This window comes from Dama dama, chromosome 4, assembly GCF_033118175.1.
Source record: "Dama dama isolate Ldn47 chromosome 4, ASM3311817v1, whole genome shotgun sequence".
Taxonomy (NCBI): domain Eukaryota; kingdom Metazoa; phylum Chordata; class Mammalia; order Artiodactyla; family Cervidae; genus Dama; species Dama dama.
Window position 1 is genome coordinate 66,844,924 of NC_083684.1, and position 27,938 is coordinate 66,872,861.

Sequence of the window (27,938 nt, forward strand, 5' to 3'; positions counted from 1 at the left end):
CAGTCCACCAGAAATACTCTTGTAATTATTGGAGCTCGAGCTCTTACTTAAGGTCTGACTCATTTTATTACACATGCAATGTTGTTATGTATTAACCACATCACAATATGTATTGAACAATGACGGTTGGATTACGTCTCTTCCATTATCATCAACATTATACATCTTGGAATGCAGAGAAAATATCTGTTGGGGGAAGAATAATGACCTCCTGGTCATGGATCTCTCAAATTGATGAGATTGTGAGTTTTCCCACTCATTGTTAAATTGTAGGTGTTCAGACATGCTTGAATGTATGTTTAGTTGAAGCCTAAGTTCAGAATTGTCTGAATGAGTATTTGCAGTAGAGATTAGATCACCTTCCAGATTTTCCATATTTCCTTTCAGAGAACATGTATGTTTCACAAAAGGATGAAAATCTTTTCTTAAATACTTACACTTCTCTGCAGATGTTGAAGACTGAAGGCAGTGTTTTTCCCAGTTTGACTCATGTTGCTGATTTCTTTTTGCAGTAATGTTAGCATTATGTATAACTGTCTGCATTTCTTTATGTCCACTTAAACACACTCTCCATCTTTCATATACTCTCGTACATTCCCAGTCTTTCATTAAATTTAAGTTTCTGAGCTGAAATGTTTGATATATTCCTAGGTTTGCTTTTGGGAATACATCTTCTAATGCTGGATTCTTTGGCATCAAATCTTGGATGTCTTGTGGAGTCATAGCTGAAAGATTGCAAATAGCAAGTAATTTTACCTGCTATTCTCAGTGAATATCTTTAAAGATTTAGAGAAAATTGATGACCAGTAGCTAGTTTAAAAATAAAATGGAGACAGAAGGATCAAGATACCAGTGGTTTAGGCAGACGTGGAGATCATCTCTGCCCAAATGTATGAGAAATGTAACAATTCTCACAGAGCCCCGCTAAGCACTAGCAGAGGCCCATCGAAATCTAAAAAAAACAAGAAAGATTCCTGCTGCGCCAGGTAGGATAAAAGAAAGAAGAAGGAAAAGGAAGAGGAGAGGAAGTGTGTTGGGGCCTGCAATCCTGGGGGAGATGAAAGTCAGAAGAGGTCTCCATATCTGGGGAAGCCCCTCACTAGGGCAGCTCAGTTTGGACAGAAGGAGAGCCTCATTCTCTGTGGGAAGAGAACACGGCAACCAGCGTGTGGCAGCAGGACAGAGAGAGACCTGCACACGGGGTCCTGACCCCTGCGCTGCCCACCCATCCTGAGAGGCAGGTCCACCACTGCAGACAAGGGCTGGGTGCTGGAATGTGGGTTCTGGAGAGCAGACCCAGGCAGAGGACTGCAGTTGGCTATGAGGAAACATCCTGAAGGGATGGAGTGAGGGCGGAGCTCTGCAAGTGGGATGCTTGAGTTGGAAGCCTGAGCCACCATAAAGCAGAGTGCCATTGGTGAATGATTCCCAAAGAAGGAGCCCATTGCACCCCTTGTCCTTTGTGCCAGCTTGTCCTTGCAAGGCACTATGAAGAACTCCACCCATGTAGGACTTTTGAGCGCCCCGGGCACGGCCTCCCTCATCGACCTCCTCCACAATCAGTAGACTCCTGTGCCCTGGGGCAGCTCAGGAGAGGACACCTGTGAGTTGCCCACACACTCAGATGGGGCTGAAAGCACAGCTGAGCCCCAGGGATGAAGAAGAAAAGCTGAAACCTCTCCCTGCAGCAACAGAAGCCACGGTCTCACACCCACGGCCAGGTGTGTAACCTCAGCCCCTACAGAGCATCTGAATCACCTACCAGCGCTCTCTCAGTCAAGGCAGGGGCAGCTCTAGCTGCTGTAGACTCTGTGGGCTCCCACACAAGGGGGCTGGGCCAGGACAGAGCCTGAGCTGCCCCAGAGGACCACAGCAGATCCAGCTCCACGCTGAATGCAATCCCAGGACCTGACTTCACTGAATCTATGCCGGTGACCTTGTGAAAACAACATCTGTGAATATCCAGGGCCATGTGCCATTCTGTCCGTGGTTAAGGTGGGGCCAAGAGCAGTGCCTACACTACATCACATGAGAGCCTGCAGAACGCATGGGAGGGGGAACCAGAGCACATCCTGAGTGAACATCGCCAGAGGAGTAATACTCAGCGATTTTTCTCCATGTGCGGGTGCTCCAGTCCCACCTGCCTCGCACCAGAGATCACAATCATAGCTAACATTCAGGTCTGGGGGCTCTATTCCACCACGCAGGGAGCAGGCACCACCAGAGAGAGGGCAGTAACAACCACAGAACAATGGGGAAACAGCCGTGAATATCCACAGCAGGCTCTGGTCACGGTTAACAGCAATCAAAGCCCAGATCAAGAGAGGATAAGGGCACAAACATCTGGGTCAATCTCACCCACCAAGGTGCAGACACCAGAAGGAAGACTAACTCGGTTCCTGTAGCCTTCAAAAGAGAGACCACAAACAGAACGCTGGACAAATGAGATGGCAAAGACATAGGTTATAGGGGAAGAAACAAGATAAAAACCTCCAAGCACCACTGAATTAAGAGGTGATAGGCAATCTAATGATTACTTCCTGCTTTTAGTCATCTTAAGTGGAGACACTAAACACTTTCACAAATCCTAGGTGCCTAATAATTCTTAAATCCACTTCTTACCACACAAGTTTCTGAGAATGGTCTATTAGATGTTTCAATCTAAAAGTCATAAATGATAGTGATAAAGAATTACTCAGAAACTGAGGACACATAAGACATTGTCAACAAAGCTGAATACAAATAAGATAAACTTAGTAAAGTACTACTTTTAAGAAATTAAATAAGAGGGACTTTAAAGCTATGACTGAAAGAGGGAACTCTACTCATTGCTCTGTGGAGACCTAAATGGGAAGGAAACCAGTAGAACGGTAAAAACTAGAGATCTCTTTAAGAAAATTAGAGGTACCAGGAATATTTCAAACAAAGATGGGAACAATAAAGGACAGAAACGGGTTGGACCTAAAAGAAGCAGAAGATATTAAGAGAAGTTGGCAAGAATACATGGAAGAACTATACAAAAAAGATCTTAATGACTGAGATAACCACGATGGTGTGATCACAAACCTAGTAACAGACATCCTGGCATCCAAAGTCAAGTAGGACTTAGAAGGCATGAGGACCAACAAAGCTTGTGGAGGTGATGGAACTCCAGCTGACCTATTTCAAGTCTTAAAAGATGATAATGCTAAAGTTCTGCACTAGATAAGCCGGCAAATGTTGAAAAGTCAGCAGTGGACACAGGACTGGGAAATGTCAGTTTACATGCCAGTCACAAAGAAAGACAATGCCAAGGAAGTCTCAAACTATTATATAATTTCCCTCATTTCAAACAATAATAAAGGCTCAAACATTTTCCTAGCAAGGCTTTAACAGTAAGTGAATTGAGAGTTTCCAGATATTCAAACTGGATTTAGAAATGGCAGAGGAACCAGAGATCAAATTGCCAACATCCTTTGGATCATATAAAAGGCAAGAGAGTTCTGGAGAAACAACTACGTCTTTTTTGGCTACCCCACAGTCTTTGAATGTGAGGATAACAAGAAACTGTGGAAAATTCTTCAAGAGATGGGAACACCAGACTACCGTACCTGCCTCCTGAGAAATCTGTATGCATGTCAAGAAGCAACAGTGAGAACTGGACATGTGACAATGGACTGATTCCAAATTGGGAAAGGAGTACATCAAGGCTGTACATTGTCACCCTGCTTATTCAACTTATATGCACAGTATGTCATGCAACATATCAGGTTGGGGGAAGCACTAATTGGAATCAAGATTTCAGGGAGAAATATTCATAATCTCAAATGTGCAGATGACACCACCCTTATAGCAGAAAGCAAAGAGGAACTAAGGAGTCTGTTGATGAAACTGAAAGAAGAGGGTGAAAAAGCTGAAAAACTCAACCTTTACAAAACGAAGATCATGGCACCAGTCAGGTCGTTTCATGGCAATCGGCAGGAGAAACAGTGAAAGCACTGACTTTATTTTGTGGGTTCTAAAATCACTGCAGATGGTGACTACAGCCATGGAAGTAAAAGACGCTTGCTCCTTGGAAGGAAAGCTGTGACCAAAGCAGGCAGCGTATTAAAAGCAGAAACGTTACTTTGCTGACAGAGGGTCGTCTAGTCAAAGCTATGGTTTTTCCAGTAGTCATGTACGGATGTGAGAGTTGGACCATGAAAAAAGCTGAGTGCCAAAGAATTAATGCTTTTGACCTGTGGTGTTGGAAAAGACTCTTGAGAGTCTCTTGGTGTGCAAGAAGAACACACCACTCCATCCTAAAGGAAATAGGTTCTGAATATTCATTGGAAGGACTGATGCTGAAGCTCTGATGCTCTGGCCACCTGATGCAAAAAGCTGACTCACTGGAAAAGATCCTGATGCTGGGAAAGATTGAAGAGAAGAGAAGGGGAGACAGAGGATGAGATGGTTGGATGGCACCACTGACTCGATGACCAACAGTTTGAGCAGGCTCTGGGAGTTGATGATGGACAGGGAAGCCTGGCGTGCTGCAGACCATGGATTGCAGAGTCAGACTCGACTGAGCAACTGAACGGAACTGACTGATATGTATGATTGATTCTCTTTGCTGTATAGGAGTACAAAATTGGAAAACAGCTATATTCCAATTGGAACTTTTAAAAAAGGTTTCTTTATATAACCTAAAAATTGTCATAGTTTGAATCAACTATTAATAATATAGTGGAATATGTGGTAAGAGTTTATGCCAATTTATTTTAAAATTCTATGAGGTAATAGAATGTAATAAAGTATTTTAGCAAGTTAGAATTAGGGCAAATACATTTTAAATATTTAATATGAGATCACATAAGTGAAAGAGAAACTTTGAAGTCAACGTGAGATGTGCATTCTTTCATTTTTAAGAGGTTTTGCTTTCTGCAGTGAAAAATTACTTGAATTTGAAATTTATATAGAAGGTCCTATGTGTCATTCCCAGTATAGGAAATTATAAACCAGAGGACAAAAACACATCCCCAGTATTCCTAGAAGTTTGAGAGTTTGTCTACCACTCCACTCACACACACACATTTCTGTCTAGAGGTAGAAGGAAAGCTGAAAAGGAGTGTCACATATTTACTCAGAAATGGGCAGAGTTTTCCTAGGGCCCGAAGCAATGGAAGAGCAACGAATGAATGCAATTTGTCACAAGCCAAGAGGAGACTTTTAGTTCACACTGTGGTGGAGAAAACTAATCGCTGGAGATAAATTCATGAATGACTTAAGAGACAGAATGGGGCAGGTGACACATTTCTAGGACAGTGGCAGACACAAACGCAGGTTTTCAAAAAACCATTCCCATTGAAGCAAATCTTCCAAAGCCATGTGATGAAGGATGAGTTCCTCGCTGCTCCTTGGACCACTCACCTGAGTTATCACCTCTGTCCATTCATACCTACCTGGGTAAATGGCTGTTGTCTCCATTCTCCTTATATTCCTGGGATCCTTCAGTTGCTCCAGAAAGGCGACCAGCTCCAGCTTAGAGACAAGTCCTGTTGATCAGAGAAAGGAAAATTTGTGTTGTTAGAAACTCATCAGTATCGAATCCAATATGTATTCAGGTGAGACGAGAACGCATTTTGTTCTAGAAAACGATATCCGGAAATACTTTATTCAAAGTCGCTATACAATACTAACAAACACCTAACAATCAGATCCTGAGATTCTGGTCAAGTAGTACTAAGGCAAAAGTAAGTGGTATCAATGTGAAATTAAGAGAGTGTGGAACTATTTAATACCACAGAACTTACACAATTACCACTAACCTAGAATGAAGGAGGCGGAGTACATCAAGGAAGAAAACCATCAGCAGCATAAAGAATCATGAAGCTTTTCTTTCTAAACTCAGAGATACTCATTTTCCCCTAGAAAGCAGAGATCTGGAACTACTCTGGGAAGCAGAAAATTTCGGAAGACATTCTTGAAATGAAGGAACCAAAACCTAGTGGGTAAGTAACTGATTCTGGAAGGCAGTTATCCTCACCCAAGAAGGCCAGGTTCCCGTAGGTCTCTAACATCACGTCCCTATACAATTCCCGCTGACCGAGGTCCAGGCATTCCCACTCCTGAGTGAAGTCTATGGCCACATCCCGGAAGATCAGCCGTCCCTGAAATACAAAGTACAGAGGGCATGTGGCCGTGTGAAGACTTCCTTATGTGATCCAGGATGAAAAGAGCAAGTTCAGAGACCTAGTCGTGAAGTAGTTGCTTGGCTGGTATTACAAAATATATTTTTTACACAATAATCCTTTCTACCCTATTTCTAATGTGAAGAAAAGAGGATGAGTTATGATCCACAAGCCATTAGAGAAACTATTCTCATCTGAAAGAAAAATTATAAAATCATCAGGGCAACATTAGTAGATTTATTTTTCAGCGTTCTACTCGTGTGACATAGGATAAATTGTTTATCAAAGAAACATGAAAAAATTTTTTTAAAGTGTATCTGAGCCAAGAGTTCTGAAGTGGGGCCAAAGAGCCACATTTTTAGCAAGGTTATTTGAGTTAGCAATGTTGAAAATTCTGCTTGATGAATGACGATTTTGAACCTCAATGAAATAGAATAGTAAGGTAAGATTTCATACTTAAGTTGGAACTGTAACTGTTTTACAGATTTTAACAAGTCTAATAGGATAGTAACCCTTCTCTTGGTCTAGGCTCGGGTTGGAAAAGAAATTCCAGACATGAGACTAAATGAGAGGCAAGTCAAGTTTATTAGAATGGGGGACGCTGTTAGAACAGCAGGCCAGCTCAAATGAGAACGGATGTTGAACAGGGGTCCTCAGTCCACGTTCATAGCCAGGGTACAAGGAGTGGGATAGGGGTCTTGTGGATCATTTGCTGAATGGATGAGGCACATATACTAGGTGGGGGGCAGAGTAAGAAAAATAGATTCTGCCCCCCAAGAAAAAGAAAAATACATTCTCCTTATGGGGAGGAGAGGAGACAGTTTATGCTGCTCAGAAGGACCTGCAATCCATCAATAGTTACAGCATGGGGCAAGAAAGTTGCTAAGGGTCTTGTTTTTCCATCCCTGCATTCCAAGACCCTCCTTGGTTTTATCTATTCTTTAGTCCGTGGGTCACCACATACCTCCCTCACTTTATTTTTAAGGCCAATTCTTTGGCCCCTGTTAATACCTTGCACATGTCTAACTATCTACCCATTTCTCTTCTCACACATTAGGGATTCCAGTTTCAAGGAGAAAGTGGCGATGGCCGCTCTGGCTTCTTCAGGCTGAGCAGGGGTGCCATTGGAATCTGAGTTCCCTTTTCCTAGTCTGTTAGGGTGCATTTATGGAGGGCGATGAGAGCCCATGGAATGATAAGGTGACTTGTTTCAGCATTGTCTAGGTGTTGGTCAGGAAATATTCTTGCACGACCACTTTGAAATGTGTGGTATTTTAAAAGAAACAAAATTTACAAGAAAGTTAAAGGTACATGGCCCAAAGATGAAAAGAAGTAGAAAAGCTGCTCATGGGCAGCCAGGAGAACCAGAACTGGACATTGGTTCGTCACGTTAGTGTTTCTCTAGGTACGAGAAGAAGCAAGAATTTGGGCTCACAAAATCTTTACCTGAAACTATCTGACTATCAGAAGGCCAGTTCTTCTGGGTTTTTCTCGGAGCTCAGAGTGCCTTCTTTCTGATCTCTACTCTGAACTCTTTTTGGGGCTGTTGAAGGTCGGCAGGTTGAAATGGTCATGATGTCCTCTTTGTAGAGACAGCTGGCAGAGTCCAGTCCGCAGGGCCCCTTTGTAGCCACATAGTTGACCATGCTTTGGGGGCACTTCTTGGCCATTGTGTCCCGCGGCACTGGAAAGGCTCATTCCCAGGTCTATGGAAGATTCCACTGATAGGCCACTCAATGTGCTGTTTCTAGAGCAGGCCTTGTGAGTAGCAAAATCTCTGGACCATACCTGTCTTACTAGCCTCTTGGTACAGGAAAACATTCCCTGTTCTTGCTTCTTCCCATATCTAGTGTTACATTATTACAATCATTGATCTCATCTGGAACTGCGTATCAGCATTTCATCACAGGCTCAGTCACATGAGTAACATAAGAAACAATCTGAAACAAGCAATATAGAAAATAATATAGCTATAGCTGGCAGTTATTAGGAAGGTCATAAGTAAGAATGATAAGTCAAGAACTTTCATTAGGTAGAGCCCAGTATACCCCAGGTCATCTGACTTCATTTCTTAAATGACTATAGCCTGGTGTTAATCTCCTGGTTGTACATCATGGAGCATCTCATCTTTATCTGAAGACTGCTTCCTGAGATTAGCTTTAGAAACAAACTTAGTGTCCTTTATAATAACTTAATTGAATCTTTTAGAAATATAACAAGGAACTATCTCAGAAATGAGTCTTGGTAAACACTAGACCTTAATTAAGAAAACTAGAAACTTACTTAAACAATGAAAAATTTACTATTCAGTGAAACATATTTTTTTCATTTTGAGGGCATTAACCCTGTAGCCAGGGAAGGCTTTAACCCATCAAATAAAAATGAGATTTGTCAGGGAGCTGGGAAAAGCCAGGCAGCCATCTTGGATTTCCCATAGCGCTGATTCTTTGATTTACAGCTATTGTTCACCCATTTTTAATTCCGCGATTCAGGAGCAGACTATGGCCATGTTTTAAGGACATCAGGATAGCAAGGTCTACTTATCAGGGGTTATTTTTGTAGAAGACGAATGAGCTTTGTCTGCATGTACCACAATATTCACATCACACCTGGTCTTGGATGATCAATACACCTACCCCAAACACCCAGCATCTATAATCCACACAATGAGTGTTCATTCTCAGAAGCAAAGAAAAACCAAGATGGGGGAGTTTCTCCATTAACTATGAGCATTTCCACACATTCCTTATTCCTTTCTTCTACAATCTTCTTTAAAGAGAGAGGAAAGAAGTATGAATTTCATAGCCTTATGATGTCAAAGAGACGTCTCCAGAACCAGTGGTATCATTACATCATTACACCAGATGTCATGGTGTAAATGAATCACATGAAAGAGGCACTATCACTGGCTGGGCATTCTGGAATTAACAAGGAAATTATAACTTGAGTCTAACATTTTAAAATGTTAATTTTATGCAAATTTCATGTCACCTATACTTCCCCTGTTTAATATCCTCATAATGCATTTAACTAGTAAGTCTTAGCAATGCAAAGGACAATATTTCCTAGTTTTCTTTTTATTTCTGAACATTTTCTGAAAAACTCTGGACCACTGAGTTGAGTCACTGGGCTTCCCAGCTGGCTCAGTGGTAAAGAATCTGCCTGCCAATGCTGGAGATGTGGCTTCAGTCTCATGGTGGAGAGAATCCCCGGGATGAGAAAATGGCAACCCACTGCAGAATTCTTGCCTGGAAAATCCCATGGAAAGAAGAGAATTGGTTCTATGGATAATGGCATTTTCAAACTCAGTTTTAGATATCTAAATTGCATCCAGGTGCTAAGTCATCACTGCATTTCCCAACGTCCCTAAAATCCAAACACCAAACCACATCCCAGTGGGAGTGAGGATAGGAGTGACTCCCCATGCTAATCTCTCAAAAAAGAATATTTTGAACATTTCAAAGTCGCTGATGCATGTTGAGAATTCATCATGCTCCATAGAAAGCGAGGATGCAGACAACGGAGAAAAGGCTCTGGGACACAAGGAAGTAGTCTATAGGGCAGGTCTTTGCTATAATAAGAGGAAATGGGGAAAACTAAGATGATAACAAATGCCTGGGAAGAAAAATTAAGAGCAGAGAACTAAAGGCTTGCATATTCTCATTAGGGCATTTCAGGAGGAAAAGCAGACACAGCCGGAGACCCAGGATAGGACATTTACCTGAGAAGCTGCCGTTTCCTCTTCTTCCTCTTCCTATTCTGTCTTCTCTGGGGATGTTATGCTGCAAACGCACTTCTGAGTTTTGAGAAAATACCTTGGAGGGCATCAACAGAGCTCTTTAACCTGCAACCACCACTCCTACTGAAAGGTTGTTGCTGAATCACACAAAGACGCCGGGGTTCTTGGCCTCTGGAGGAGAAGAATTCAACCCGGGGCCAGAGACGAGGCTTGATCGCTCAGAGCTTTTGTGGAATAAAGTTTTATTAAAGTATAAAGGAGATAGAGAAAGCTTCTGACATAGACATCAGAAGGGGGCAGAAAGAGTACCCGCTTGCTAGTGTTAGCCATGGAGTTACATACTCTCCAATGAATCCAAAGAATGTCTGGAGGTTGTAAAGACATCACCAGATCTACTCCCATAATTTACATTTTAAGATAACAGGATTAGCCATAAGGTTTAATCCAGAGACTGTCCTCAGGCAGGATTCATTATTATTATATAATCCTAAGGAATGTAGAGGGAAAAAAGTAAAAAGTTTGTCCTTTCTTCCTCCTTGAGTATTCCAGACCTCTCTCTCCTTGGGGACCCCTGGACTTCTTTTCAGCCTACCTAGGAAATGACTCTCTTATACCCCGCCCCCCCCCCCCAACTTTCTTTTAAAATTGTGTTGCCAAGGGAAAGGGGCATCGTTTCCGTTCCATAACTACTTCTGCTGTTAAGGGGTGTGGTCTCTAAATTGTTGTTGAGGCAACTATTCTCCTAACCCTCATATTGAGGGTCTCTGATTCAGGGGCCCCCAGTAATAGTTGGAGGAGGCTGTGTCTAGGCTCCCTCCTATGAGGAAGCTTAGACAACCATTTCTAAACTAAAAGCTTTTAGATGGTTAGAATATCCCATTATACAGTTACAGGCAAAAGAGTCATTAAACCAAGTTAAAATCAAAATGAAAAGTCAGGTTATGTCTATAGTTACATCAGTCCAGCTTAAGGTTTTTAGATGTCATCAGTTTAAGATGAGGCATCACATGTGACTGTTATTGATGGTATTTGCAGACTTGGAGAGTCTTTTGCATGAAGTGGAGATGTCCGCCACAGGAGGCCTTCCACTGATGAAGAGGGGAGCACTCCACAGACCCAGCAGTTAGACTGATTGTGGAATTCAGAGTAAGAATGAGCCAGGATGGGAGGACATTTTCTTAAGGATCAAACGGCAGACTCAGGATTTTTTCAGTCAGCAGAAGTAGGCTCACATAGATTATCTGGTCCATCTTTTGGCTTGTCCAGACAGTCCCGTTACAGAAGCAGATTGGGAAAATAGTGGGCCAGGGGTTTCAGAACACAGAGTAAGTTGCCCGAGTATCTAAAAGGAAATTGACAGATTGGCCTCCCACAGTTATTAATACCTGGGGTTCATCAGGTGTAATTAGGATGGGAGCTTGTGTGGGGACCCCTGGGCACCTTCAGTCCTGATTGGCTTGAGAGTCCGACCCCTGAGACCTACGCCTCTGGGGGCAGTCTCTCCTCCAATGTGGTCCTTTGCAGACTGGACATGGAACTGGGGGCAGCTTAGATGCCTGAGGGCAATCCCACTTGAGGTTCCCCTCCTTTCCACAGTAATAGCAACTCCATCCCTTTTCACCTGGGTCCCTCTGGGCATCTTTCTCAGGCTGTTTAAGAAGGGTTTTCATAGCCATTGAGAAGGCTTCCACCTGTTCCTTTGTCTTTTTCTGTCTTTCTTTCTTTTCCTCATAATCCCTACCATAATAGACTGTCTGAGCCAGTTGGAACAGATTATCTAAAGACTGATTTGGTCCATATGCCTGTTTTTAATAGCTTATGGCTGGTATCTAGACTGAGTGAGAAATCTATCCTTTAAGATCACTTTTCCCTCTTCACTTTTGGGATCAATCTCAGTGAATCTGCTTCTCTCCGTCTATCTAGGAATTTACCAGCAGCTTCCTTCTCCTCCTGTTCTATGTCTGCCAATTTGCCATAGTTTAAAGGCTTACTTTAATGTGCTTCCTGGTGGCTCAGATGGTAAAGCGTCTGTCTGCAATGCTGAAGACCCAGGTTCAATCCTGGGGTCGGGAAGATCCCCTGGAGAAGGAAATGGCAACCCACTGCAGGACTCTTGCCTGGAAGATCCCATGGACAGAGGAGCCTGGTAGGCTACATTCCATGGGGTCGCAAAGAGTCGGACACGACTAAGCAACTTTACCTTAAAGGTTTAGCACACCCCTGCCTGAGTCCTTCAAGAATATATCTGACAAAATGACTCTGATCCCATCTTCCTTTAGCTGTGTTGTAGCCCCAGTCTGGTTCTGTAATTGGGACCACCTCATTCCCAGTGGGGAGGGTGATTATCTCCCTCTTCCCTACTGATTCATTACCAAGCAATTCATCTCCATAAGCAACCGCTTTTCCCAAAACTTTTTTGAGTCGGGAGTCAGCATTTGTCCCAAGATATATATCACATCCTTCCAAGTAAGGTCATAAAGCAGAGAAACATCTTTAAAAGCTTTAATATATTTTTCTGGGTCCTCTAAATAGTCTCCCAAATCTTCCTTGCTTTCTTGTATTTCTTGATAAGAAAAAGGCTTATTAATTCTCATAGACTGATTATTTCTCCCAGTGGGTGCTTCATGAAGAGGCAGCCTCTTCATGTGTGGCTGTTCCTTGGTCTCTCTGGCTGCTCTGTGTATATGATCCCAGGGATAGATTGGAGAAACCTGCTTTTCTTTACCTCTTTGTCTCCTGTCCTCCATCTAATTTGCAAGGAGTTATGAAATGGCCAAAGAGACCAAAAACTTTGACCAAGAAAGGAGAGTTCAGTCCACATGCTTAGCCCATCTCTGGTCAGCCCCCGAAGGAGATCTTGGGTGCCTCTTGGCATTGGCAGGTCAGTATAAATCCCTGACAGGTTTCTGCCATCGGCCCTATGAGGTCACCACAGAACCGCAGAGCAGTTCACTTGCTTCATGCAGGGCATTTCATTCATTCATGCAAGCGCACCAAAGAGTTAGTCAAGTACAGCAGAAAACGTGTTCGCTAGGAGAACTAGAGCTCCAAGCATCCTTACCTTGATCTGAAGAATCCCGGATGAGCCCCCAGGATGAAAGGTTGTTGCTGAATCACGCAAAGACACTGGGGTTCTTGGCCTCTGGAGAATTCAATCTGGGGCCAGAGACAAGGCTTCATTGCTCAGAGATTTTGTGTAGTAAAGTTTTATTAAAGTATAAAGGAGACAGAGAAAGCTTCTGACATAGACATCAGAAGGGGGCAGAAAGAGCATCCACTTGCTAGTGTTAGCAATGGAGTTACATACTCTCCAATGAATCCAAAGAATGCCTGGAGGTTGTAAAGACCTCACCAGATCTACTCCTATAATTTACATTTTAAAATAACAGGTTTAGCCAGAAGGTTTAATCCAGAGACTGTCCTCAGGCAGAATACATTATTGTTATATAATCCTAAGGAATGTAGAGGAAAGAAAAAAGTTTGTCCTTTCTTCTTGCTTGAGAATTCCAGACCCCTGTTTCCTTGGGGACTCCCAAGCTTCTTCTCAACCTGCCTAGGAAATGACTCTCTCACTAGACAGAAAGACCTTGAAAAGCTGAGAAGAACAACCTCTCCTGTCCTCTGTCTCAGGAGAGATTCAGGAACAATCAATTCCTACCTGGAGACCAGCCTGTGAGATAATTTATTGATTGTTTTCTCCCCAGTGATAGCTGCTAACACTCTGCTCACACAGACGGTGTGAGCTGACTGACTTCCCCGGTCCAAATCCAGCTAGACCAACCCTGCAGCCTCTCCTGGCACTGAAGCTGGGCCTCAGCTCTCACAAGTGGACCAGGAGCCAAGTCCTTATCCCGGGCCTCCCCTTAGAATCCCCTGGAGCACATCCTACACACCACACTGATGCTCCCACAGGACCAAAATAGAACTCTGTTGGGAGGGCATCAGTGAGGTCATTTCCTGACACTGGTCACATGATCCTGATGGGAAAGCAGATGGAAACCACTTGGCTAAAGATTCTTTCTGAACCATTTCAATGAATACAGATCCCTGGTGGCCAGGTCCCCATTCCAAGAAGTTATAAATCTGCAGGTCTACAGTGGGGCCATGAAAGGAATCATCAGCAAATCCCATTTTGTTCTGATGTTTCTTCCCCAAAACCAATGTTCAGGAGTTCTGAGCTCAAAGCCTCACACTCACCACACCTAAGACTTCTCTGTAGGGGAGGATTTAGGGCAGGAGTTTCTGAGAGAGGTCAAAGCTGGAATCAGGCAGAGAAAACAGGAGTACTTGCAGTTTAGCTTTTATAAGTTACCCTGAGTAAAGTGCCTCGGACTCCCTAGGCTGAGTGTGGATTCATCCATTCAAACCAAGACAAGGATTCTGGTGAGCACTGTACGGATTATTTGAGTGCTGAATTACATTCACTTCAAATAATCTCAAATCATGTCATTACTAACAAGAATACATACATTGCTAAGAATTGTAACTTTCTAACCATAAACCTTCATCACACGATTCATGCTAATACATCCAACTTCTATGTGTTTTAACTATGGAGTACTCCCTACAGTCATCCTCCTTCAGAGAAACCTCTGCAAACAAAACTGATGAAATGCCTTCTAGTATGCAATCTCTGATATTTACTTTGATTTAACTTTTGATTAACAACCTTTCTATATATTTGTTACATCATTCCCATAGGTTTCTTACATAAACTCTTGTGTTTTCAGATGCATGTTCCATCTTCCATCACTTGTTCCATTATGAGGGTTTCTTTCCAGTGTGTGTTCTCAGATGTTTAGTGAGATTACCACTATGACTAAAGGCTTTGCCACATTCTGTACATTTATACGGTCTCTCCCCAGTATGGGTTCGCTGATGTTTAGTAAGACTAGAAACGTTAAAAAAGGCCTTGCCATATTCTGTACATTTATAACGTCTATCCCCGGTATGAATTCGGTGATGTTGAGTAAGGGCCGAATTCGTAGTAAAGGCTTTGTTACATTCTTTACATTTAAAAGTCTTCTCTTCAGTATGAATTCGCTTATGTCGAGTAAGATGGGAGTATTGAATAAAGGCTTTGTTACATTCTTGACATTTATAAGGTCTCTCCCCAGAATGAATTTGCTGATGTCGAGTAAGATGTGCACAATGAATAAATGTTTTGTTACATTCTTTACATTTATAAGGTCTCTCCCCAGAATGAATTCTCTCATGTCGAGTAAGATTTGAGCAATGAATAAATGTTTTGTTACATTCTTTACATTTATAAGGTCTCTCCCCAGAATGAATTCGCTCATGTCCAGTAAGAAGTGAGGGACGAATAAAGGCTTTGTCACATTCTTTACATTTATAAGGCTTCTCTCTAGTATGAATTCGCTCATGTTGAGTAAGTTGGGAGCACTGAATAAAGGCTCTGTTACATTCTTTACATTTATAAGGTCTCTCTGCAGTATGAATTTCCTGATGTTGGGTAAGATGTGAGCATTCAATAAAGGTTTTGTTACATTCTTTACATTTATAAGACTTCTCTCCAGTATGAATTTGCTGATGTCGAGTAAGATGTGAGTATTGAATAAAGGCTTTGTTACATTCTTGACATTTATAAGGTCTCTCCCCAGAATGAATTCGTTGATGTCGAATAAGATTTGAGCACTTAGTAAATGTTTTCTTACATTCTTTACATTTATAAGGTCTCTCCCCAGAATGAATTCGCTGATGTCTAATAAGATTTGAGCACTTAGTAAATGTTTTGTTACATTCTTTACATTTATAAGGTCTCTCCCCAGAATGAATTCGCTCATGTCCAGCAAGACGTGAGGGACGACTAAAGGCTTTGTCACATTTTTTACATTTATAAGGCTTCTCTCCAGTATGAATTTGCTGGTGTTCAATAAGATGTGAGTTGTAAATAAAGGCTTTGCCACATTCTGCACATTTATAATCTTTCTCTCCAGTGTGAATTCGCTGATGTTTAGTAAGAAGTGAGCGATGCTTAAACACTTTGCTTCATTGTGTACATTGGAAAGGTTTCCTTCCTGTATGAATTTTCTTATGTCTCCTTAGATGGCATGATTTACTAAACAGTTTCCCACATATCTTACACTTGTTTTCTTTCTGTGAGTTCTGAACAGTCTGTGGTTGAATAAGTTCTGAAGATTGATTAAAAACCATACCATATTCAGTACAAGTCCCCTCTTCAGTACAAGTACTCTTATCGAGAGAAAAACCTGACATTTGATCAAAGGCATTTCTACATTTATTACTTGTAGAATCCTTGTTAGAAGATTTGGGTCCCTGATGTTTCTTAAGGTTGGAGTCTCCTTCAACCGTATACCCAGGTTCATTGCCTGAATACCTTCTCAGTCCACCAGAAATACTCTTGTAATTATTGGAGCTGGAGCTCTTACTTAAGGTCTGACTCATTTTATTACACACGGAAAGTTGTTGTGTACTGACCATATCACAATATGTATGGAACAATGATGGTTGGATCGCATCTCTTCCAGTATCATCAACATTATACATCTTGGAATGGAGAGAAAATATCTGTTGGGGGAAGAAAAATGAGCCCCTGCTCACAGATCCCTCAAATTGATTAGATTGTGAGTTTTCCCACTCACTGTTAAATTGTAGGTGTTCAGACATGCTTGAATGTATGTTGAGTCGAAGCCTATGTTCAGAATTGTGTGAATGAGTATTTGCAGTAGAGACAAGATTACCTCCCAGATAGTTCACGTTTCCTTTTAGAGAACATGTATGTTTCAAAAAGGGATGGAAATCTTTTCTTAAACACTTACACATCTTGGCCAATGTTGAAGACTGAAGTGGGTGTTTTTCCCAACGTGACTCAGGTCGCTCAATTCTTTTTCCAGTAATGTTAGAAATCTGTGTAACTGTCTCCATTTCTTTATGTCCATATAAACATCCTCTCTGTCTTTCATATACCCATGTATATTCCCAGACTTTCCTTAAATTTAAGTTTCTGAGGTGAAATATGTGATATATTCCTAGGTTTGCTTTTGGGAATACATCTTCTAATGCTGGATTCTTCAGCATCAAATCCTGGGTGTCTTGTGAAGACAAGGCTGAAAGATATCAAATAACAAGTAACTTCCCCTGCTATTCTCAGTGAATATCTTTAAACATTTAGAGAAAATCGATGACCATAGCTAGTTTAAAACTAAAATAGAGATAATAAAATAAAATAGAGATGGAAGCATCAAGATGCCAGAGGATCAGGCAGGTGTGGAGACCATCTCTGTCTCAACAAACGAATCAGAAATGGAACACTTTTCACAGAGCCCAGCTGAACACTAGCAGAGACCCCTCGAAATCTAAAGAAACAAGAAAGATTCCTGCTGAGCCAGGTAGGACACGAGAAAGAAGAAGGAAAAGGAAGAGGAAATGGGATGGGGCCTGCAACCTGGGGGGACATGAAACTCAGGAGCGGACTCCACATCCGGGGAAGCCTCTCATCAGGGGCTTGGACAGAAGGAGAGCTTCATTCTACTTGGGAAGAGAACATGGCAACCAGCGTGTGGCAGCAGGAGAGAGTGAGACCTGCACACGGGGCCCTGACCCCTGCCCTGCCCACCCAGCCTTAGAGGCATGTCCACCACTGCGGACAAGGGCTGGGTGCTGGAATGTGGGGTTCGGAGAGCAGACCCAGGCAGAGGATTGAGGTTGGCTGTGAGGAAACATCCTGAAGGGATGGGACTGCGGGAGGAGCCCTGCAAATGGGATGCTTGTGGTGGAAGCCTGAACCACCAGAGAGCAGAGTGTCATTGTTGAGTGATGCCCAGAGAAGAAGCCCATTGCATCCTTTGTCCCTTCTGCCGGACCTGCTCGCCAAGGACTATGAAGACCTCCACCCACGTAGGACTTTTGAGCCCCCAGGCACGGCCTCCCCCATCGACCTCCTCCACAGTCAGCAGACTCCTGTGCTCTGGGGCAGCTCAGGAGCAGACACCTGTGAGTTGCCCACACGCGCAGATGGAGCTGAAAGCACAGCTGAGCCCCAGGGATGAACAAGAAAAGCTAACACCTCTCCCTGCAGCAACAGAAGCCACGGTCTCACACCCAGGGCCGGCTGTGTAACCTCAGCCCCTACAGAGCATCTGAATCACCTACCAGCGCTCTCTCAGTCAAGGCAGGGGCAGCTCTAGCTGCTGTAGACTCCGTGGGCTCCCACACAAGGGGGCTGTGCCAGGACAGAGCCTGAGCTGCCCCAGAGCACCACAGCAGGTCCAGCTCCACGCTGAATGCAATCCCAGGACCTGACTTCACTGAATCTATGTCGGTGACCTTGTGAAAACAACATCTGCGAACATCCAGGGCCATGTACCATCATGCCCGTGGTTAAGGTGGGGCCAAGAGCAGTGCCTACACTACATCACATGAGAGCCTGCAGAACGCATGAGAGGGGGAACCAGAGCACATCCTGAGTGAACATCCCCAGAGGAGTAATACTCAGTGACTTTTCTCCATGTGCGGGTGCTCCAGTCCCACCTGCCTCGCACCACAGATCAGAATCACAGCTAAGACTCAGATCTGGAGGCTCTATTCCACCACGCAGGGAGCAGGCACCACCAGAGAGAGGGCAGTAACAACCAGAGAACAATGGGGAAACAGCCCTGAATATCCACAGCAGGCTCTGGTCATGGTTAACAACAATCAAAGCTCAGATCAAGAGGATGAGGGCACAAACCTCGGGACCAACCTCACCCACCAAGGTGCAGACACCAGAAGGAAGACTAACTCGGTTCCTGTAGCCTTCAAAACAGAGACCACAAACCGAATGATGGACAAAATGACATGGCAAAGAAATAGGTTATCAGGGAAGAAAGAAGATCAAAACCTCCAGGCACCACTGAATTCAGAGGTGATAGGCAATCTAATGATTACTTCCTGCTTTTAGTCACGTTAAGGGGAGACAGCAAACACTTTCACAAATTCTATATACCTAATAATTCTTAAATCCATGTCTTGCCACACAAGTTTCTGAGAATGGTCTATTAGATGTTTCAATCTAAAAATCATGAATGATAGTGACAAAGAACTAATCAGAAACTGAGGACACCTAAGCAGTGTCCAAGGAAGCTGAATACAAATAAGATAAACTTAAGAAAGTACTAGTTTTAAGAAATTAAGTAAGAAGAGAGACTTTAAAACTATGACTGAAAGAGGGAACTCTACTCATTGCTCTGTGGAGACCTAAATGGGAAGGAAATCAATAGAACGGTAAAGACTAGAGATCTCTTTAAGAAAATTAGAGGTACCAGGAATATTTCAAGCAAAGATGGGAACAATAAAGGACAGAAACGGGATGGACCTAAAAGCAGCAGAAGATATTAAGACAAGTTGGTGAGAATACATGGAAGAACTATACAAGAAAGATCTTAATGACTGAGATAACCATGATGGTGTGATCACTAACCTAGGAACAGACATCCTGGCATCCAAAGTCAAGTAGGACTTAGAAAGCATGATGACCAACAAAGCTAGTGGAAGTGATGGAACTCCAGCTGACCTATTTCAAGTCCTAAAAGCTGATAATGCTAAAGTTCTGCACTAGATAAACCAGCAAATTTTGAAAACTCAACAGTGGACACAGGACTGGGAAAGGACAGTTTTCATTCCAATCACAAAGAAAGACAATGCCAAGGAATGCTCAAGCTACCACAGAATTTCCCTCATTTCAAACAGTAAAGGCTCAAATATTTCCCTAGCAAGGCTTTAACAGTATGTGAACTGAGAGCTTCCAGATGTTCAAACTGGATTTAGAAATGGCAGAGGAACCAGAGATCAAATTGCCAACATCCCTTGGATCATATAAAAAGCAAGAGAGTTCTGGAGAAACAACTACATCTGCTATTGGCTACACCACAGACTTTGATTGTGAGGATCACAAGAAACTGTGGAAAATTCTTCAAGAGATGGGAAAACCAGACTCCCTTACCTGCCTCCTGAGAAATCTGTATGAGTGTCAAGAAGCAACAGTGAGAACTGGACATGTGACAATGGACTGATTCCAAATTGGGAAAGGAGTTCGTCAAGGCTGTACATTGTCACCCTGCTTATTCAACTTATATGCACAGTATGTCATGCAACATATCAGGTTGGGGGAAGCACTAATTGGAATCAAGATTTCAGGGAGAAATATTCATAATCTCACATGTACAGATGACACCCCCCTTATAGCAGAAAGCGAAGAGGAACTAAGGAGTCTGTTGATGAAACTGAAAGAAGAGGGTGAAAACTCTAAAAAACTCAGCCTTCACAAAGTGAAGATCATGGCACCAGTCAGGTCGTTTCATGGCAATCGGCAGGAGAAACAGTGAAAGCACTGACTTTATTTTCTGGGTTCCAAAGTCACTGCAGATGGTGACTACAGCCATGAGAGTAAAGGACGCTTGCTCCTTGGAAGGAAAGCTGTGACCAAAGCAGGCAGCGTATTAAAAGCAGAGACATTACTTTGCTGACAGAGGGTCATCTAGTCAAAGCTATGGTTTTTCCAGTAGTCATGTGTGGATGTGAGATTTGGACCATGAAGAAAGCTGAGTGCCGAAGAATTAATGCTTTTGAACTGTGGTGTTGGAAAAGACTCTTGAGAGTCTCTTGGACTGCAAGAAGATCACACCACTCCATCCTAAAGGAAATAGGTTCTGAATATTCATTGGAAGGACTGATGCTGAAGCTCTGATGCTCTGGCCACCTGATGCGAAGAACTGACTCACTGAAAAAGACCGTGATGCTGGGAAAGACTGAAGATGAGAGAAGGGGACGACAGAGGATGAGATAGTTGGATGGCACCACTGACTCGATGGCCAAGAGATTGAGCAGGCTCTGAGAGCTGATCATGGACAGGGAAGCCTGGCTTGCTGCAGACCATGGATTGCAGAGTCAGACTCGACTGAGCAACTGAACTGAACTGACTGATATGTATGATTGATTATCTTTGCTGTATAGGAATTCAAAATTGGAAAACAGCTATATTCCAATTAGAACTTTTAAAAAAGATTTCTTTATATAACCTAAAAACGGTCATAGTTTGAATCAACTATTAATAATATAGTGGGAAATGTGCTAAGAGTTTATGTGAATTTATTTTAAAGTTTTATGAGGTAATAGAATATATAAAGTATTTTAGAAAGTTAGAATCAGGGCAAATACACTTAAGATATTTAACCTGAGATCATATAAGTGAAAGAGAAACTCTGAAGTCAACCTGAGATGTGCATTCTTTCATTTTCTCAAGATTGTGCTTTCTGCAGGGAAAAATTACTTGAATTTGAAATTTATATAGAAGGTCCTATGTGTTGCTCCCAGTGGATAGGAAATTATAAACCAGAGGACAAAAACACATCCCCAGTATTCCTAGAAGTTTGGCAGTTTGTCTACCACTCCACTCACACATTTCTGTCCAGAGGTAGAAGGAAACTTGAAAAGGACTGTCACATATTTACTCAGAATTGGGCAGAGTTTTCCTAGGGCCCCCAGGCAATGGAAGAGCAAGTAATAAATGCAGTTTGTCACAAGCCAAGAGGAGACTTTTAGTTCACACTGTGGTGGAGAAAACTAATTGCTGGAGATAAATTCATGAATGACTTAAGAGACAGAATGGGGCAGGTGATACATTTCTACGACAGTAGCAGACACAAACCCAGGTTTTCAAAAAACCATTCCCATTGAAGCAAATCTTCCAAAGCCATGTGATGAAGGATGAGTTCCTCGCTGCTCCTTGGATCACTCACCTGAGTCATCATCTCCATCCATTCATACCTACCTGGGTAAATGGCTGTTGTCTCCATTCTCCTTATATTCCTGGGATCCTTCAGTTGCTCCAGCAAGGCGACCAGGTCCAGCTTAGAGACAAATCCTGTTGATCAGAGAAAGGAAAATTTGTACTGTTACAGATTCATCAGTATCGAATCCAATATGTATTCAGGTGAGACGAGAATGCATTTTGTTCTAGAAAACGATATCCAGAAATAACTTTATTCAAAGCCGCTATACAATACTAACAAACACCTATCAATCATATCCTGAGATTCTGGTCAAGTAGTACTAAGGCAAAAGTAAATGGTGTCAATGTGAAATTAAGAGAGTGTGCACCTATTTAATACCACAGAACTTACACAATTACCACTAACCTAGAATGAAGGAGGCGGAGTACATCAAGGAAGAAAAACATCACCAGCATAACGAGTCATCCTGAAGCCTTTCTTTCTAAACTCACAGATACTCATTTTCCCCTAGAAAGCAGAGATCTGGAACTATTGTGGGAAGCAGAAAATTTCGGAAGACATTCGAGAAATGAAGGAACCAAAACCTAGTGGGTAGGTGAGTGATTCTGGAAGGCAGTTATCCTCACCCAAGGAGGCCAGGTTCCCGTAGTTCTCTAACATCACATCCGTGTACAATTCCCGCTGACCGAGGTCCAGGCTTTCTCATTCCTCTTGAGTGAAGTCTATGGCCACATCCCAGAATGTCAGCCGTCCCTGAAATACAAAGTACAGAGCGCATGTGGCTGTGGGAAGACTTCCTTATGTGACCCAAGATGAAAACAGCAAGTTCAGAGACCTGGTCTTGATTCAGTGGCTTGGCTGGTATTACAAAATATATTTTCTACACAGTAATCCTTTCTACCCTATTTCTAATGTGAAGAAAAGAGGATGAGTTATGATCCACAAGCCATTAGAGAAACTATTCTCATCTGAAAGAAAACTTATAAAATCATCAGGGAAACATTAGCATATTTATTTTTCAGTGTTCAGATTAGGACTAATTAGATTCTTATAAACATTTTGGAAAATACAAAACTGTGATGAGACTCTCTGATGTGAGCATGGAGTGTACTGGAAAAGATCAGACCTGGGCTTGGGATGAAAACCCCCACTCCCCAAACCCAGCATCTCTGCTCAATACACCTGAGTGTTCATCTTCCAAAGCAGAAAGAAAGTAAGAAGACATGGAGTTACTCCATTAATTGTGAGAATTTAGGCATATCCCTCACTTTTTCTTTTCAAGACACTTGTTCAAGTCAAGTGGAAAAAAACAAATTCATAGTATGGGAATCTCACAGAAACACCTAAACCAGTGAACATGAGTCATGAGATAAGAAGTACATGGAGGAATGCATTATCACTGCATGGGTATTTTGGCACTATATGGAAACTATGACCTGAATCTATCATTAAAAAAATGTTAGTTCAGGAACTTTCTGATGATCCAGTGACTAAGACCCTGAGCTCCCAATGCACAGAGCTCTGGTTCTTTCTCCAATCAGCAAACTAGATCCCACATGCTGTAGCTAAGAGTTTACATGTCACAACCAAAGAATCTGAAAATTACAAGGATGACTGAAGATCCTACCTGCCACAAGAAGACCCAGTGCAGCCAAATAAATAAATATTTTAAAAATGTGTTGTAAGCAAATTTCACTTCATATATGACTTCCCTGATCTGTAGCCCAACGTTGCAGTCCTTTAATAGCCCGGAACCTGCTGGTCCAGAGTTGACAATAAGAAAGTAAAAGACAGAAAGAAGCTGATATTCCCTGGTTTATGCAGAGAACCTATAAAGCCCTTCACAGAGGGCTTGTACCACTCACGAAGGCACAGGGCAACCTCTCGAGGAACTCTTGAAAGTCCGGGTGAGAAAGTGAGCTCGGGAGGTTTCCATGCTTTAGAGAATTAGCCTGAGAGGGAGAGAGAGAGCGAGAGAGAGAGAGAGCAAGAGAAAGAAAGAAAGAAAGACACAGGGACCCAAGCTCTCATGGAACAAGGGTGCTTTAATGATCGTTGTGTGAGCATATACAGGATGTTAAGGAATTTCTTTGACAATCATAAAAATCAGAAAACCAAGCGTATAGTAACCGTTACCAAGGAAAGAAGGAATTAACAATGGTCATAAGGTCAGAAGAAAACCTGTATCTCAAGAGGGATGGTCGTGACTAGACAGATTTACTGAAGGGAAAGAATTTATTGAAAGAAATCCATGCATGCGATTCATCTCATTATCTCAGTCCTGGGAGCAGAACTGAACTGGTGTTAGAGTATAATATGACTTTTACACAGCAATATATTCTATTACAATCCGAAGCCAAAAAAAGATGAGAAATGAACCACAAACCATTTCAGAAACTATTCTGATCTGGAAAAGAAATGATAAAATAATAAGGACAACATTGGCATATTTATTTTTGAGTGTTGTATTTGTATGACACAGGATGAATTTTCTATCAAGGAAACAGGGAATATTTTTAAAAAGCATACTCTGACCCAAGAGTTCTTGAGTGGGACAAATGTGCCATTTCTTTTAGCAAGCTTAACTTTTTTCCTTAGTATTGTTAACAAGCTTCTTTTAACTAGTGGTATTTAAAATTCTGCTCCATGAATGGCCATGTTGAATAATAACGAAATGCAATAGTAAGGTAAGCATTCATGCTTACTTTTGAACTTCAGGTGTTTTACACATTTTACAGTTCAAATATGACAGCATCCTCAGTAGCAACAAGCATTTTAACTATTTAGGATATACTATATATCTTTCTGAGAGTTTTGACAGAGTCTTCCAATTATGTTGCTGTTCCACCTTTTTGCAAATATGTAGCAAACATTCCTTAAACAGCTTAAATTTACTTCACTTTATGTACTCTAAACTTTAATAATACACACACAAATACATAGGGACAGCTCTAAAGAAAGTTCATAGAAGTTTCTCTAACTGTAAAGAATACAAGAAAAATAACTGATCAAATCATATGAACATTTCCATGCATACATATATTAAAATGGAACTATATATTTGTTTCACTAAAATGAAACAATCGAAGGCCATGGAAAATATGTAAGAACAGTTTTCAAAGGTTAGAATCAATACAAATCTTCATGAAATGATGATGGCTTTTAAATAAGCCCTAGGTTTCTGCCTGCACACACAGATTCACACCTAAACACACTTCATGTAAAAGTAACCTTCCATAAGCAACAGATCTTTTGGAAGAAACATTTTTAATCCACCTTTAAAAAAAAAAGAAAAAACTCGTGTATTTTAGCATTTATGGTAAAACAAACATTTACAAATTGTGCATGAATGTGTGCTAAGTCACATGAATCACATCTAACACTTTGCGACCCCATGGACTGTAGCCATCCAGACTCCTCTGTCCATGGGGTTTCCCAGGCAAGAATACTGGAGGGGGTTGCCATTTCCTCCTCCAGGGGACCTTCCTAACCCAGGGATCAAACCCAGTTCTCCTGCATTGGCAGGCAGATTCTTTACCACTGAGTCACTTGGGTTCACTGAAAACAAATGTTTCTCTTTAGTAACAATGATCAAAAACACAATATGAGAAACAGTCTACATTTTATTAGCAAATATACCATGACACCTATTTAGAACACATTTCCAGACCTATGTGAAGAAACTGTAAAGCTTTACTGAAGCATATAAAGTCTGAAAACCACAAGTTTTACTTGGAAGATGTGGTGACATAAAGACTTCAGTGACTCCAAATTCAGAACAATTCAAACTCAAAACAAACATGGATATTTCCAGTATAAATCTCAGCTGTATCTAGGAGAGCCAACATAATTTTGAATTTAAAAATGAAAAAAACATAAAGAGGGAAATTACAGATTTCTGTAATTACAATCTGTAAATCTGTAATTCTGCCAAATTACGGATGAAGTTTTAACTGTATAGACTAGTAAAACTTCAAAATAGATGAAGCAAAATAGTTACAAGGTAGCCAAAGAAGCTCACCTAAAGAGAGACTTAGACATTATTTTCAACAATAGAAGGTAAACACAACAAAATATTTTTTAATATTGAAACAGGTGAGATATTCCAAAGTAAGAAAAATCAGAGGGGGAAAAAAAAGTCAAAGGGCATAAAGGAAAGATTTAGGATTCAGCGTTATGTAATAAAGAATTTAGGGAGAAAAAAAAAAAGAATTTAGGGGCTTGCCTGATGGTCCACTGGTGAGAAGTCTGACTGTCAATGCAGAGGACACGAGTTCCATCCCTGGTCAGGGTAGATCCCACAAGCCTCAGAGCAACAAAGCTAGTGTGCCACAACTGCTGAAGCCCACATCCTCCAAGCCTGCCAGGTATTAATACAATGACTGAACCCGTGCCTTAGAGCCAGAGCTCCACAACAAGATAGTAGCCCCTCCTAATCACAACAGAGAAAGCCCAAGACCATCAGCAAAATTCCAGTATAGCCAAAACCAAATAAATACCAAAACAAAACAACAACAAAAAAAGAATTTGGCAGGCTTTGGTCCCCAGGTTCTGGAAGTTTGTTAACTACTCTTGGAATTTAAGGTTTTGGTTTTTTTTTTTTTTCCCCCTCTTGGAATTTCCTTAGTGACTGAAGTAGCTTAATTACTCTCCGTGGGCCCTGATAATTTATGCTAGCAACATGACCTACGGTCGGCCCCTAGCTTAATAATGTGATGACTTAAGTTGTGAGGCTGGGCATTTCACAAAGACCAACGAAGTGACTAGAGATTTGGGGCTTTGAGCCAGGTGGGCTGATTAGCCCAATCTCTAAGGAGGGGAGAATGCTGGAGATGTTATCAATCCCACCTGTGTAGCTAAACCCGAATAAAAGCTCGGGACTTAAAAGCTTGAGTGAGCTTCTCTGCCCGGCAATATTGTTTTCTGTCACACATGCCAGGAGGGCAATGGGTCCCTTGGCATGATGACTATGGGTAGGTTCAAACAAACCCGTTCTGAAGTTAAGGAGCTTATCAAGTCCAAAGAAACAGCATTTCAGGAAAGAGAGACAGAACAAACACGGACTATGCCTCTCACCTCGGAAGGAATCATTTCTGACTCCTTGATCTCCTTCTCCTCTGGTCTTCCTTCTCAGGTAAGATCAGTTTTGGGAAGCGACCCGAGGGTAGAAAATAGGCTGTTCAATACTTAGAAAACCACAGCAAGCTCCCTGTAACACAGCCCCACACAGAGGGAGGATCTCAACAGGTACAAATCACAATCCTCCACGGCCACTGACACAGCAGGGATTCTGGAACACAGAAACAAACGAGGTGTTTTTAGTTTTATTCTTTTCTTCAGAACTCGCGGCCCTTCCTGTGAAAACCACGCGTTCTAGGCTGACCCTCCCCTTCAAACCACAGGCGAGACCCTGACCAAACTCCATATAGAATAGAGCCTCCTTCACCTCTTCGTGGATCAGGGACCTCGAGGTTGGGCAATGCAGGACTTTTAAGCAGCGGTCTCTACACGTTAGAAGGCAGAACTGCCAGAGAAGGACATGGACTCTAGACCGATGTCAACAGGAAGCGGACGGGGGCCCCAGGGGCCCGGCAGCTAAGCTAACGGACCTCTGAACTTCTGACGGGGATGCGAGGACACACTGGGGACGGGAAAATGGGGGCGGTACCTTGAACCTCCACACAGACTCCCGACACCCACGTGTGAAGGACAACGGGCCGTGGGACGACGACATCCGGGTTTTAAACTAACAAACTCACCAGATCTCTCTATCGCTCATTTAAACGCAACTCCGGTCTGCAGGCTACTGCGCACGCGCGGGCGGAAAATCCGGTACAGAGGAGGGTGAGTGCGCTACGCCGCGGCCAACCAGAGGGGACGTAAGGGGGGAGGGTGGGACGAGGCCGGAAGCGCAGGTACGTAGGGGCGGGGCCAGTGGGGGCGGAGCTTTACCTCCCTTCACCCCTCCCCAGTCCGTTTTGGGTCTGTTGGTCCTTCTGTCCAGCTGTGCTTCCTTTTTCTACCTTTTCATGTCTTTAAATCTCTTTGACTTCCTCTGGAGCAGAGCTGCTTCCTGCCTGTTCTAAGTTAGTGTTTCACACAACTTAAGGCAAAAGAGAAGAATTTTGAGAGCTGCTTCTATGGGAAGCTGAGATGTATTCAGCAAGTTGAAAAACCGGGAAAATTCAAAAGCCCTTTGTGTGAGTGTGTGAAGATGTGTGTCTCCTCAGTGACGAAAAGTAGAATGTAATCACTCAGATGATCCGTTTGGAGTGTCATGTGAGTGTATGCTCCTCGGTT

General features: G+C 42.4%; 1 protein-coding gene and 1 pseudogene across 1 annotated transcript; both read right to left on the minus strand.

Moving 5' to 3' along the window:
- Window positions 1-58: 58 nt before the first annotated feature.
- LOC133055196 (zinc finger protein 736-like) lies at window positions 59-14,408 on the minus strand. The gene is made up of 5 exons (XM_061140625.1): window positions 14,384-14,408; window positions 12,950-13,038; window positions 6,005-6,128; window positions 5,421-5,513; window positions 59-725 (listed from the first exon to the last, which is right to left on the minus strand). The coding sequence occupies exons 1-5, from the start codon at window positions 14,406-14,408 to the stop codon at window positions 85-87; spliced, it is 972 nt and encodes a 323-aa protein (XP_060996608.1). The 3' UTR covers window positions 59-84.
- Window positions 13,055-27,403, minus strand: LOC133054813 (zinc finger protein 345-like; annotated as a pseudogene).
- Between the last annotated feature and the right edge of the window lie 535 nt (window positions 27,404-27,938).